At 34.4% G+C, this 13011-nt stretch overlaps 1 protein-coding gene and 1 non-coding gene across 2 annotated transcripts; both read left to right on the top strand.

The window, feature by feature from the left end:
- The first annotated feature begins 6751 nt into the window (after positions 1-6751).
- On the top strand, positions 6752-10181 carry LOC132285452 (protein NRT1/ PTR FAMILY 4.6). Its single transcript, XM_059787646.1, has 5 exons — positions 6752-6856; positions 6956-7061; positions 7232-7449; positions 8433-8873; positions 8955-10181. The coding sequence occupies exons 1-5, from the start codon at positions 6767-6769 to the stop codon at positions 9960-9962; spliced, it is 1863 nt and encodes a 620-aa protein (XP_059643629.1). The 5' UTR covers positions 6752-6766; the 3' UTR covers positions 9963-10181.
- A 1198-nt stretch (positions 10182-11379) lies between these two features.
- Positions 11380-11452, top strand: TRNAA-AGC (transfer RNA alanine (anticodon AGC)). The gene has a single exon. It is a non-coding gene; the product is annotated as a tRNA-Ala (tRNA).
- Positions 11453-13011: the final 1559 nt, after the last annotated feature.

Below are 13011 nucleotides of genomic sequence, written 5' to 3'. Positions count from 1 at the left end.
CATCACTACACTTCAATTTTTCGGCTTATTGTCTTGCTGCACCATTAGCTTGAAGAAAAAAAAATATATCCTCTTTAATACGGCAGGCCCCCGAGAACGATATCCTGGCAACACATACATACATATATATATACATACATACTGGGTCGGAGCCAAGAATTTGGTTTGGGGGCGCATGTTAACACTGACGAAATAATTTTTTTTCAAACAGGCCAAATATATAATAGTGTAACAACAATACATTATAATAAGTGAATAAAAAATGAATAAGAAGAGAAAAAAGAAAATGAAAATGAAGGTTATTGCGCATAAATTATGAATGAGTGTAAGAAAAAAGAAATTTTTAAGAAGAAAAAAAAATAAAAATAAAAAAAATATGAGAGAATTTTGAAAGAAAAATAGGTTTTAATTGTAGAAATAAAATCCAAAAATTTTTGTAATTTACAAAAAGAAATTTGAAGAATAAGAAGGAAAATAAATAAAGAATTAAATACGTTTTTAGAAATAGATAATTTTATGGGAGATAATTTATAAATTTTATGGGGGTGTTTTATAAATATTTACAAATTATATGCATAAAATAAAATAAAATTTAGTGGATTTAGGGGTAGATGAGCCATTTTATTAATTTTAGGAAGGCATTTTATCAATTTTTTCAAATTTATGTATAAAAAATCTAGTTGGGGCAGCATGGGTGGGGGACAGCTGAAATCACTAAAAGGCCCTCTGATTTTGAGGTCGACTTCATGATAGTCTAATTCATGTAAAGACCGGAGTTACTCAAATTCAAGCTCTCATTTTTCGAATATTCTCAAGTTGATTGGCTCAAGCCCTTCAAGTGACGAGAAAAGAGCTAAAATGGAGGAAGAAACTTACAAATACATGACCATTGGATCAATAGTCAGGATACTATGATATCTACTACTTAAAAAAAGGTGAGAGTTTGAATCTCTCCAGACCTATTGTGAGTGCGTACATACTTCAACTTTAGAGAATACAAAATAATAATAATAATAATAATTATTATTATTATTATTATTGTATGAATGATGAAACGTTTGGCATTGGACAAGTGATCATAATTTGTTCCATTGACTTCATTTGATTTAACATCCACCAACATGTTGGAACGGCCCAAAAGATTGCGATGGTGACTTAGGTTTCTGTCAATTCTTTTCTTGTCACCATTAAAAGTGTACTAGGTTCAATCAAGCTCGTGTGAAGCCAATATAAAAAATCAATACAACGAAAAGCAAATCCCTTAAAAGAACATTTCACCAACCAAAAGTTCTGTTATTGGCATTTCAATTTAATGGACTATATGCACTACATTTTAAATTCCGTAATTTTTGTATAGATATAATAAAACATGATTGAGATCCAAAACGTACTGGCTAGTTGCATCTAAACATGAAGGATAGAGAGCTTCACTCTAGGCTGTAGAGATATGGTCCATGGTCTAATACCAGCCATTCACTTCTATGTGGTACTTATGGTACCCGTTTCATTTAATTAATTAACTCACAATTCACTCGATCAGATAAGGTCCTAAATGTAAGGATAAAAACCCTCTCCTGTCATACAGTAACCGATTCCAATTGGTGCATCATCTATGATCCTAGATGTGCCACGTTGCTCGCCATCAAAGTCCCTAATAAAACATGATTGAGATCCAAAACGTACTGGCTAGTTGCATCTGACATGAAGGAGAGAGAGCTTCACTCTAGGCTGTAGATATGGTCCATGGTCTAATACCAACCCTTCACTTCTATGTGGTACTTATGGTACATATTTCATTTAATTAATCAACTTATAATTCACTCGATCAGATAAGGTCCTAAATGTAAGGATAAAAACCCTCTCTTGACCGATTCCAGTCGATGTAGCATCTATGATCCTAGATGTGCCACGTTGCTCGCCATCAAATTCCCTAATAAAACATGATTGAGATCCAAAACGTACTTGCTAGTTGCATCTGACATGAAGGAGAGAGAGCTTCACTCTTGGCTGCAGATATGGTCCATGGTCTAATACCAACCCTTCACTTCTATGTGGTACTTATGGTACATATTTCATTTAATTAATCAACTCATAATTCACTCGATCATATAAGGTCCTAAAGGTAAGGATAAAAACCCTCTCCTATCGTACAGTAACCAATTCCAATCGGTGCAGCATCTATGATCCTAGATGCGCCACGTTGCTCGCCATCAAAGTCCCTAATAAAACATGATTGAGATCCAAAACGTACTGGCTAGTTGCATCTAAACACGAAGGAGAGAGACCTTCACTCCATATAGATATGGTCCATGGTCTAATACCAATCCTTAACTTCTATGTGGTACTTATGGTACACATTTCATTTAATTAATTGACTCATAATTAACTCGATCAGATAAGGTCCTAGAGGTAAGGATAAAAACCCTCTTTTGTCGTACAATAACCGATTCTAATCAGTGCAGCATCTATGATCCTAGATGTGCCAACCCGGAACGTGAGTATTACCGTGTGGCTCAGGTCCCCTTGCAGAGGAGTGAAGCCCCTCTTGGGAAGGTGCAAGGGTTTGGCAGGTTACTATAAGAAATATGAGTTGTATGTTTTGTTTGTTTTGACGTTAAATATTTTTTTAATAAAATATATATTCTTTTAAGTAAAATATATATATTTTTTATTTTTACTTTGTAGGTGTTTGGCAAAGATTTACGTCGAGATTGAGGTCGAGACCTTTAGGGTAAAATAACTTGTCAAAAATGTATGGATAAATTATTTTTGTTAATTTTTAATATATATTTTTTCTTCGTAAATATTTTACGTCCAAACAAATGGAGCGACAATATTTTTGCATCGAAGGGTAAAATTGTTGTTGAAGGGGGGTTTCGCAACGGTGGATTTTTCCCATCGCAAAAAGGTGGATTAAGCTGTCATACAAAGCCCGAAAGCAAGGCATGCAACGTCAAAGAGTTCACGCCAATGCATTTGGGCAACAACATTTTAGACCTTTCGTGACAACTGTTTTGGTCGTCTATTGTCTTTCTACTCTAGTTTGTTGGAAATAAAATAGGAATACTAAGAAGATAAAGGGCTTCTTGGTTTAGTGTTTTGAAAACAATTTTCTGCTTTTAAAAACATGAATGCTAAAATTATAAGAAAATTCGTTTGGTTGATAATTTTCTTTCTGAAAATTTAATTAAAAAGTTTGTTACTAGAGAATATGTTTTTATAGTTCTATGAATATAATTTTCTGCTTTTTGAGAAATGTTTTAGTAAAACTAAACCAAACAGTCCCAAAGCCTCTAACAGGAGAGTAGCAAATCAGAAATGATTGCTTTAAGCATCTAATGCAATTTAAACTCTATTTAAAGTAAATTTCTCTTTTATCGCCATGCCATTTTCTACCAAAGAGACTAGAAAATACTATAAACTCACCGAAAGAAAACTTAGAAAATATAAGCTTAGAAATAAAATTATACTGAATAATAAATCAATAATTGAATTTTTTTTTTTTTTTTTTTTTTTTCTCCCGCTCTTTCATAACGCTTTGCCTAACCAAACAAAACCATGAACATGTGCAAGATTTCTCAAGAATTTCCATGTTTTAAGTAAACATACACAGCGAGTAAATTTGAGATATAAATACATACACATGCCGGACACATGCAATTCGCAGAAAAATTCTGATGGAGTGATCCCAAGGAGATTCGAATTAAACATCCACCTAAGGCCTGCATAAATAGGCCCACAAACACTCAGCTAATGGATGGTACATAAACCCTAGGCCAACCATAATTCTGGGTAGGCTCGACATGAGAATGCAACAATTTTCACTTGTCAGTACACAAAGAAGATAAGAGAGCATTCCAGAAGCCCAAAGTGCCTAACAAAGGCATTCTTTACAACAGTGGGGTCTCCTTCCAAACTTGAAAACAGCATGCTCACTCACAGTGTGTTCCACCAGTCCAGACAATAATAGTTTCTTGGAGCTCCTGCACCACCCGTTACATATGAGCATATTCAATTAAAGTTACTTTAATTAGGGGAAAAAAAAAAAAAAAAATTTAAAGTCACTTTATCTTGCTACTTCATGGGGATATAAAGTAAGGTGGGGTGTTGATTAGTTGCTCAAAGGTTCAACCTCAGACTTCAGGATTCATGTTTGATTCTATATAATAGGATTGAGAAATCCTCTAGGCTCTTCAGATAGAGGAAACTATAAAGACTTGATATGAGTACGTGATATGAACACAATATGATACGGATATGTGATATGAACATGACAAAATATGAATGGCGATTGACGAATTTTTAAAATGCAAAATATGAATATAGCAATGACATGGCAATGTATATATTACATTAATGTAGATATGGAAATTAAAATTTATGTTTGTCACGTTATTACTAATGTTTCCCTATAAAATTATGACAAGAAGCCGAAAGCACTATCGTGACTTCAAAGCTACCTTTGAATATGGTCATTTTCAACTAAAAACTCTCATTTTTATTCAAAGTTTCTAACTATATACATTAAAACACTCTCGTGACTTCAAAGGTGGACTAAATTAGCCATGATATACTACTTTTCTTTACAATAATAATAAATAAATAAATAAAAATCTGCATTTTTTTCTAACAATTATACGATTGCATTATACTTTTAAAAGTTCGATATTACCGTTCAAGACTTGTAAACATGTTTCACTAACTAACTGAAAAGTATTAGATACGTGACTAGATAAATACTAAGAACTATAAAAAATATGTTTAAAATAAAAATAAAAAATCAGTTACAAATTTTAAATACGGTTAAGAAATATCAGACACATCCATGAGTATCCGAGGGGCTAGGAATTTTGGTATCTGAACACAGACACGATACAAACAAAGTCAAATGATTTAGGACCATATACATTAAAAACTACTTTGCAATAAGATGAGCTAGATGATTAAAGTTAGGTATGATATGAAAATTTCACATGTAGTCTTCCCTCTTTAGAATCCTGTTGAATTCACAAGTAACTGCTAAAGTCTGGAGGAATTATACTCGATACAGGAGAAAAATCTTCAGATAATCTCAAAGGAATCCTTAAAAGTAAATTCAATCATCCTTAAAAGCCATGTTAGAGAGTATATTCTGACAGATTGGAGAATAAATCTACAACTGTACATGAAAAGATGAAAAGAAGTCACTGTAAAATGCCTTTTTATTGACTGAGAAAGCATGCCTATCAGTCTATCACTGTACCACACAAAGGCAGGTAATTCTACTTATGTATGAGCAGCAAGAATATGGATTATTCAGAATTGATGCCATTCACTTCCCAATAACATAAGCAACTAGTTTTCAATTCAGTATATATACCTGTTTATCAATAATAGGGTATAATATCATTATTCCATGCCACCACACCATGACGCAGACAACTAATTATCTCTAATCAGACAAAACTACAAACTTGTAATGTTTCTATTTTTTCTTGCTAGTAGCCAAATATGGCACTTTAGTTAAAATTCATATTAAACTCATAATCACCTAGTTTGGAGATGTCTTAGAACATGCACCCACAAAAAAAGGAATTACACATGGCCCACAAGGGACTCTGACAAGACCAAGCAACACTGCTTGATGAATAGGCAATTTAGTCCAACAATTCTAGTAGCAGAAACAAGCATTTTATGTGGTTGGAAGCTTTACAAGGACATGTTAATGACAGTGTCTTTGGTACTACTCTGGTAAGTGATTGGAGGTGTGGGTGTGAATGAGGATGTGGGGCATGTCTAGAAAGCTGGAATCTAACTTGCCTTCAGACTCAATACCAATCCAGTATCAGTACATTTAATCATCTAGTCCACTTGCACATGAAATTTCATTTCATCTTGTGATTTCTATCAACTTATGATTCACAAATCAGAAACATTATCATATCACACTTGTCTGATCAGGCAATCAAGGAACACCACATATGATCCCCATCTTGCAAGGCATTCCATCCTTCAGGAAATCACCTTCTTTCACCTCATCACCTGTATACACAAAATATACGGGTATCTCCCATGTACTTCTTTCTTTTTATTTATTTATTTTTTCAAAAAACTGCAAAAGTACATGAATGTTTATTGCCCCGGTGTTTGCCAAACTTACGCGAGGTGCTAGGAGGATAAGAATAGAGATGGATATAACCTTCTATATAATTTTGCACAAATTTGGCTGCCCTAAGATTGAAACTCACATCCCCATGCTAGTCAGTTTAAGTTGGTAAAGGTTCATACTTAACCGCCACCTTATCCATGTATTTAAACCATAAAAGGAAAATAAGAAAAAAATTATTATCTTTTCTTAGTTTAATTTTTCTCAAAATGTTAAATCTTTCTCATAAAAAACAAAGAGTAGTGATTTAGGGAGCGAATTCGGTAGTTGACGAATTCAATTTATGTGAGAGGGTGGTGGGTCCTATCACACGACACCATGGTGACATCACATGATGGGATCCACCACTTCACTCACATAAATTGAATTCGGTAATTGCCGAATTCGGTTCTTAAATCAATATTCATAAACAAAAGTTCCAAGATAAGAACTCGGTTCTCAAAATCATTATTCATAAACAAAAGTTCCAAGCGCATGCATGCACAGACAAATGCACAAATGGTTTAAGACTGTAAACCAACATTGGTGAGGTAAAAGGTTCTGTGAGAATGTATAGTCATTTTCAATGGCTCTAGACTTTTCCATTCAGGTTGGAACCTACTATCTTCTTGCCATATAAATATGACTCTTTTGCTCTGTCTTTGTTTCAAAAAAAAAACATTGATCAAGTCTCTTATACCCAGAAATCTCGTACAATTGGGAAAGGAGATGGTGGTTTTCGTGTTCTTAACTTTTATTTTCATCAACTTCTTTTGTGCCTTGGTTTTCTCCCTCACAGCTTTTCTAAATTCTTTTTTGATTATCTTGTAGGATGAAGCACCCCAGCTAAACGAATGGGAAGGTTACGTAGATTGGCGAAACAGACCAGCCTTGAAAGGCCGTCACAGCGGCATTCTTGCTGCCTCCTTTGTCTTGGGTTAGTAAAGCTTCTACCAACAGCACATTGTTCACATTCTTACTAGTATGGAACCACTTATAGAAGGAACTTAAAAAAAAAAAATCAGTTTCAACCTTATCATTTCATAAACTAGCAAATAAACGATAGAACAAAAACTTATGCGATCTCTTTTTATTGTGAACCTTCAGTTGTGGAGGTATTGGAGAACCTAGCATACCTGGCCAATGCAAGCAACCTTGTGCTTTATATGTCCAAGTACATGCATTTTTCCCCCTCGAGTTCTGCCAACATTGTTACCAATTTCATGGGGACGGCCTTCCTCCTCGCTCTCGTTGGTGGCTTCTTATCTGATGCTTACTTCACCACCTATTGCATCTATTTGATAAGTGCTACAATAGAATTTATGGTAAGAATAACATAAGCTTAAGCTTCTTAATCCATTTTTTATTTAATTAACAAAATTAGATAGGTTTGCTATTTATGGTTGAATCTTCATGGCTTTAATCAGTTGTGTGCATGCTACTGCATATGATATCCCCAATATCAAAACAGATACTTGGAAATAGAAAAACCATTTTTCAAATGGCAAGATGGGCATCAGTGACAAGAATTACAAGTTGGACAAAAGAGCATCTTGATATTTTAAAGTGGCAATTAGTGCCAAGTGCCGCAAGTTGGAAAAGCGAGAACCTACTAGGCTTTGTGGATCCCGTTTTGGCACACTTGTTAGGTAGGGCATATTCTAGAGGTGAATATGACTTATAACTCATGTACCTGTAGGGTTTTCTTCTAGAACCTACTTAAAAATAAATAAATAAATAAAAGGAAATGCCTTAACTTGAGGGGAGTCCAGGAACCAAACCACATCCACCATTAATGATATTTGAGAAAGAAACAGAAATAATAAATGAGTGTTAATGTGCCTCGTACTAGTTCTGTCAAATCAAATTTCGTGGGTGATCTAGCTAGGTCTTATGTGACAGTTGATAGGTAAAAAGAAATATAGCTCCTGATCATGTAATATAGTATGCAACAGTGACATGTTATGTTGTACCACCAAAGTGATGCTTCAATTAAAAAGAACAAGCACTATTTATTGAATAAAAATCCAAAGCAACCCGAGGGTGAAATTATGTACCAAATTCAATTTTTAAAATTTGGACTTCAGCATTTGATAGAATAAACCTACACATTATATCTAACACTATCAGGTTATTTTGGTTGTTTAACCTTGGATGAAGTGACAAAAATACTCTGGAAGGAGCGTGTTGCACTTCTCTAGAGTCAACAAGTTAGATTATAGAAAATTTGCCTTCAAAATAATGATCATCCCAGCTACTACGTAATATCTTGTTTACTTAGATCAACTGATTTGAACTATTGGAACAGGGTCTGTTAATACTCACAGTGCAAGCTCGTGTATCAGCACTGAAACCACCAATCTGCACGTCACCCGACAGAAACACTTCATGCCGAGAAGTTGATGGAGGGAAAGCAGCTGTATTGTTTACAGGCCTCTATCTGGTGGCACTAGGTGTTGGTGGGATAAAAGGCTCCCTTCCTCCACATGGGGCAGAGCAGTTTGATGAGAACACGCCGAAGGGAAGAAAACAGCGGTCAACATTCTTCAATTACTATGTGTTCTGCCTCTCCTGTGGGGCACTAATTGCTGTAACTTTTGTGGTGTGGATAGAAGACAACAAAGGCTGGCAGTGGGGTTTTGGTATCTCTACTGCTTCAATATTGATCTCCATCCCAATTTTTCTTCTTGGTTCTGCTACTTCTAGGGCAAAAATTCCCACAGGAAGTCCCTTTACAACCATATTCAAGGTAAAATCAGATAAGTAGCTTTACAAACTGCATATCCTGCTTGACTGAAAATACCTTTTTCATTGTTCTTGTTTACAACAGGTTTTGGCTGCAGCAACTTACAACACTTGTGTTTCTCGGAATTCCAGCAATGCCGCTACGAGCATGAACATAGGCCCATCGAATAAAACTGAAACCACTGAGGAAGAACGTCAGGCTAAAGAAACGGCACAGTTTCAAACTGCAACAGAAAATCTGAAGTTTCTTGATAGAGCAGTTATCAAAAATCCTGCCCACCCTGCATTGGAATGCACTGTGAAACAAGTCGAAGAAGTGAAGATAGTACTTAAGATCCTTCCTGTCTTCATATCTACCATTATGCTCAACTGCTGCCTTGCACAGCTCTCCACCTTTTCTGTCCATCAAGCAGCCACCATGAACACCAAGATTGGCTCCTTAACAGTTCCACCAGCCACTCTGCCTGTATTTCCTGTCCTCTTCATCATGATCCTTGCACCAGTCTACAACCATATTGTCATCCCATTTGCCAGAAAGGTAACCAAAACCGAAATGGGTATTACTCATTTACAAAGAATTGGGACTGGGCTAGTTCTTTCCATTGTGGCAATGGCTGTTGCAGCTCTTGTGGAGGTGAAGCGAAAGAGGGTGGCAGCCCAATCCGGTCTCTTGACTTCTACCAATACTCTGCCCATCACATTCCTTTGGGTGGCCCTGCAATACTTGTTCCTTGGTTCAGCTGACCTTTTTAGCTTGGCTGGCATGATGGAGTTTTTCTTCACAGAAGCCCCAATTAGCATGAGATCTTTGGCCACAGCTCTATCATGGGCTTCGTTGGCAATGGGGTACTACCTCAGCTCAGTGCTCGTATCAATAGTCAACAGAGTCACTAAAACCTTTAGTCACACACCATGGCTCTTTGGTAGCAACATAAATCATTATCACCTTGAGAGGTTTTACTGGTTGATGTGCATATTAAGCGGTTTGAATTTTTTGCATTATCTCCTCTGGGCCAACCGCTACAAGTACAGACCAACATGGCCTGAAGATCAGAAGGAAATACAGACAGTGAATAAGTCCTCAGATGTCTAAGAATCAGTACCATCGATTTACTTGAGGGCTGAGACCTTCCTATCCGCCAATTATGGAGAGAGAGTCCTGGTTGTCAGTCATCTACTTAAATCTTGCATACTATGTTTCTCTTATTAATATGTTGGCCATTTTCTTCCTCAATCCTTCTTGTTCTAATATGATTATGGATTATTTATATGAAATTAGGAAATGTAATACTACTACGAATGTTTATAATCTTGTCTAGTTTAGTAGTACAACCTCTGTTTTTTTTTTTTTTCCCCTTCCAGTAACTATATATATGTGTATATATATATATATATATATATATATATATATATATTCGAAAGTTCAAGGCAATGCAAACACACCCAGTTACACTATATTTCTAGAACAAAGAATGTCATATTTTATATATATCATTAACTTAACATGTTTGGATTTTTACAAAGAAGGGGATTCATATTCATAAAAATAAAAAATATCATTTAACTTAAGATGTTTGGGTGTTGCCAAAGAAGTGTATCACGCCGATATTAATGTCTAACACGTACTCAAAAAGCACATATTAAAAAAGGGCAACGCTCCATATTAGGTTTTCAAGCCACTCATTATCAAAATCTTCAACACAAAGAAAATGTTAATGTCACTTATCCACTTGGACAAATAAGTATTAACAAGTATATACAATCAAAAGAAAAGAACATAGATGTTAATCCAAAACCAATATTTAGATACCCTTTACATTGAATTTTAGTGGGACCACAAATCAACAACCATTGAAGCTGATGTGCAAGTACAGAAAACAACTTAAGCAAGCCCATGAATCATCACAATCACAGAACAATTAACGCTATCAAAATTATTCGAGAAATCTGTAGCGAAATTAGTATAACAACACGAACACATAAGCATCATTATCAAGCATCAACAGAAACACCAAAGCATAATGAGAATGAATGTAGTATAAATAACAAAATTATTGGTAACACTACAAAAATAATTCTACCTTTAAAGGCACTTAACATAGTTTCGAGTGTTAATTGAATCAGCATTTTCCAATTAACACATACAGAAGATAATGAATCAAATTTACAATGGGCAGAAAAAAATCTGGAGCAAGTAATACAAAACGAACAGAACGGAACATTGGGTTAAAAACAATTATATACACATACACACACACACACATATATATATATAGTGTGTGTGTGTGTGTGTGAGTGTGTATATAGATAGATTGAGATGGCGGAAGACCTCTGTGGTGTCATTCGTCGTTGATCGTAATCTGAAGACAACTCCAACTATTGCTCAGCAAATTGGAAATGATAGTGAAAAGGGAAATACTTTGCATAAATGCGACGAAGAATTTCAAGAGTGAAAAAGAGTCCAGAAAGTTACTACTATTATAAGAAATTTTTGCTTTGCTCTTCCAAAAGGGGATGTAGCTCAGATGGTAGAGCGCTCGCTTAGCATGCGAGAGGTACGGGGATCGATACCCCGCTTCTCCATTTTTCCTCATTTTTATGACATCTTGTCTTTCAATTAGAAGCAGCCATGTAGAACAATAAGTTGAAAATCCTCACTTTTTTTTTTTTTATAAGTTAACCCCCCATCTTGATTGTACGTCGTTTTGATAGTTAATCTATAAGATTACATTTTACATCATTCATATTATACATTAAAATTTAGGGTCATTGCTCATTTTACTTCAATAATACGAAGAACAATACTTTGTGAAATATCAAATGCTATCAAAAGTTATAGCACACTGGTATCTTCTTTACTTTTTCATTGTGGAAGGTATATATATATATATCAAATGTTAAGTCTGCCTTAAGTTATATATATTTTTTTTCAGCCCCTGAAAAGTAAACTCAGTGGAGTAATGCTATCAAGAGAGGCCGAAGGATCCTCTGCTGTAGGTATCTTTGTAGTTGCCTCTGCAGTTATAAAAAGGGTGACATTTGACTACTTTTTTTTTTTTTTTTTTTTTTTTTTTTTTTTTTTTTTTTTAATGCTTTGTTTGGTAGGAAGGAAGGGAGAAGTGTAGAAAGAAAATAGAAAGGAATGAGCAAGTATTCTTTGTTCAGTAGAGATGATACAAGAAAAGAAAGGATAATAGGAGGAGTGTGTCATTATTTTTTCTTTACAAATTTCCATCAGTCTAAAAATGGCGGAATAGATGGATGAAGAAAAGTGTATTATTATAGAAGTTTAAAATTAAATACTATTTTAAATTACACAAGTTTTAAATTACAGTAATATTCTCAGTAAATTACAATATTATAGATATTACTGGGCATAATGGTAGAAATAATTTAAAATTTTATCTTTCATTTTCTTCTCCCTTCCATCCAATTTTTTTTCTGTCCTACCCTAAGAAAGCATATATACGGATACTGGATCCGAATACGACACAAAACGGATACGGCAACACGGTAAATCTTAAAAAATTAGGACACGAACACAATGGGAACACGACAACTAAGAAATATAATTTTTTTTATATATATATGATGTTGTACTTTAAGAAATTACGAAAAATAATATAAATAAAAATCTCATAATGATAATAAAAATGTGCTTTGCTGAAAAAAAAAAAAAAAAAATTGATAGAAAGAGGGAGGAAGAAAAGTGGACTATTATAAAAGTTTTAAATTAAATACTATTTTAAATTACACAAGTTTTAAATTACAGTACTATCCTCAGTAAATTACAATATTATAGATTTTACTGGACATAATAGTAAAAATAATTTAAACTTTTATTTTTCATTTTCTTCTCTTCCTTCCATCCAATTTCTTTCTGTCATACCCTAAGAAGCAGGGGAACAAATACGGAACCCAGATACGACACAACTCGGATATGACGATACGACAAATCTTAAAAGATTAGGACACGAACACGGCGGGGACATGATAAACAAGAAATATATTTTTAATATATATGAAGTTGTATTTTAAGAAATTAAGAGTAATAATATTTTTTACAATCTCATAATGAAAATAAAATTGTGTTTTGCTGGAAAAAAGAAAGAATGATAAAAATATGGAGGAAGAAAAGTGGA

Source organism: Cornus florida, unplaced genomic scaffold, assembly GCF_030987335.1.
Source record: "Cornus florida cultivar Cherokee Brave unplaced genomic scaffold, ASM3098733v1 CherokeeBrave_3.0.0_Hap2_Chr11, whole genome shotgun sequence".
NCBI lineage: Eukaryota > Viridiplantae > Streptophyta > Magnoliopsida > Cornales > Cornaceae > Cornus > Cornus florida.
This window is presented reverse-complemented; position numbering and strand designations above follow the sequence as displayed.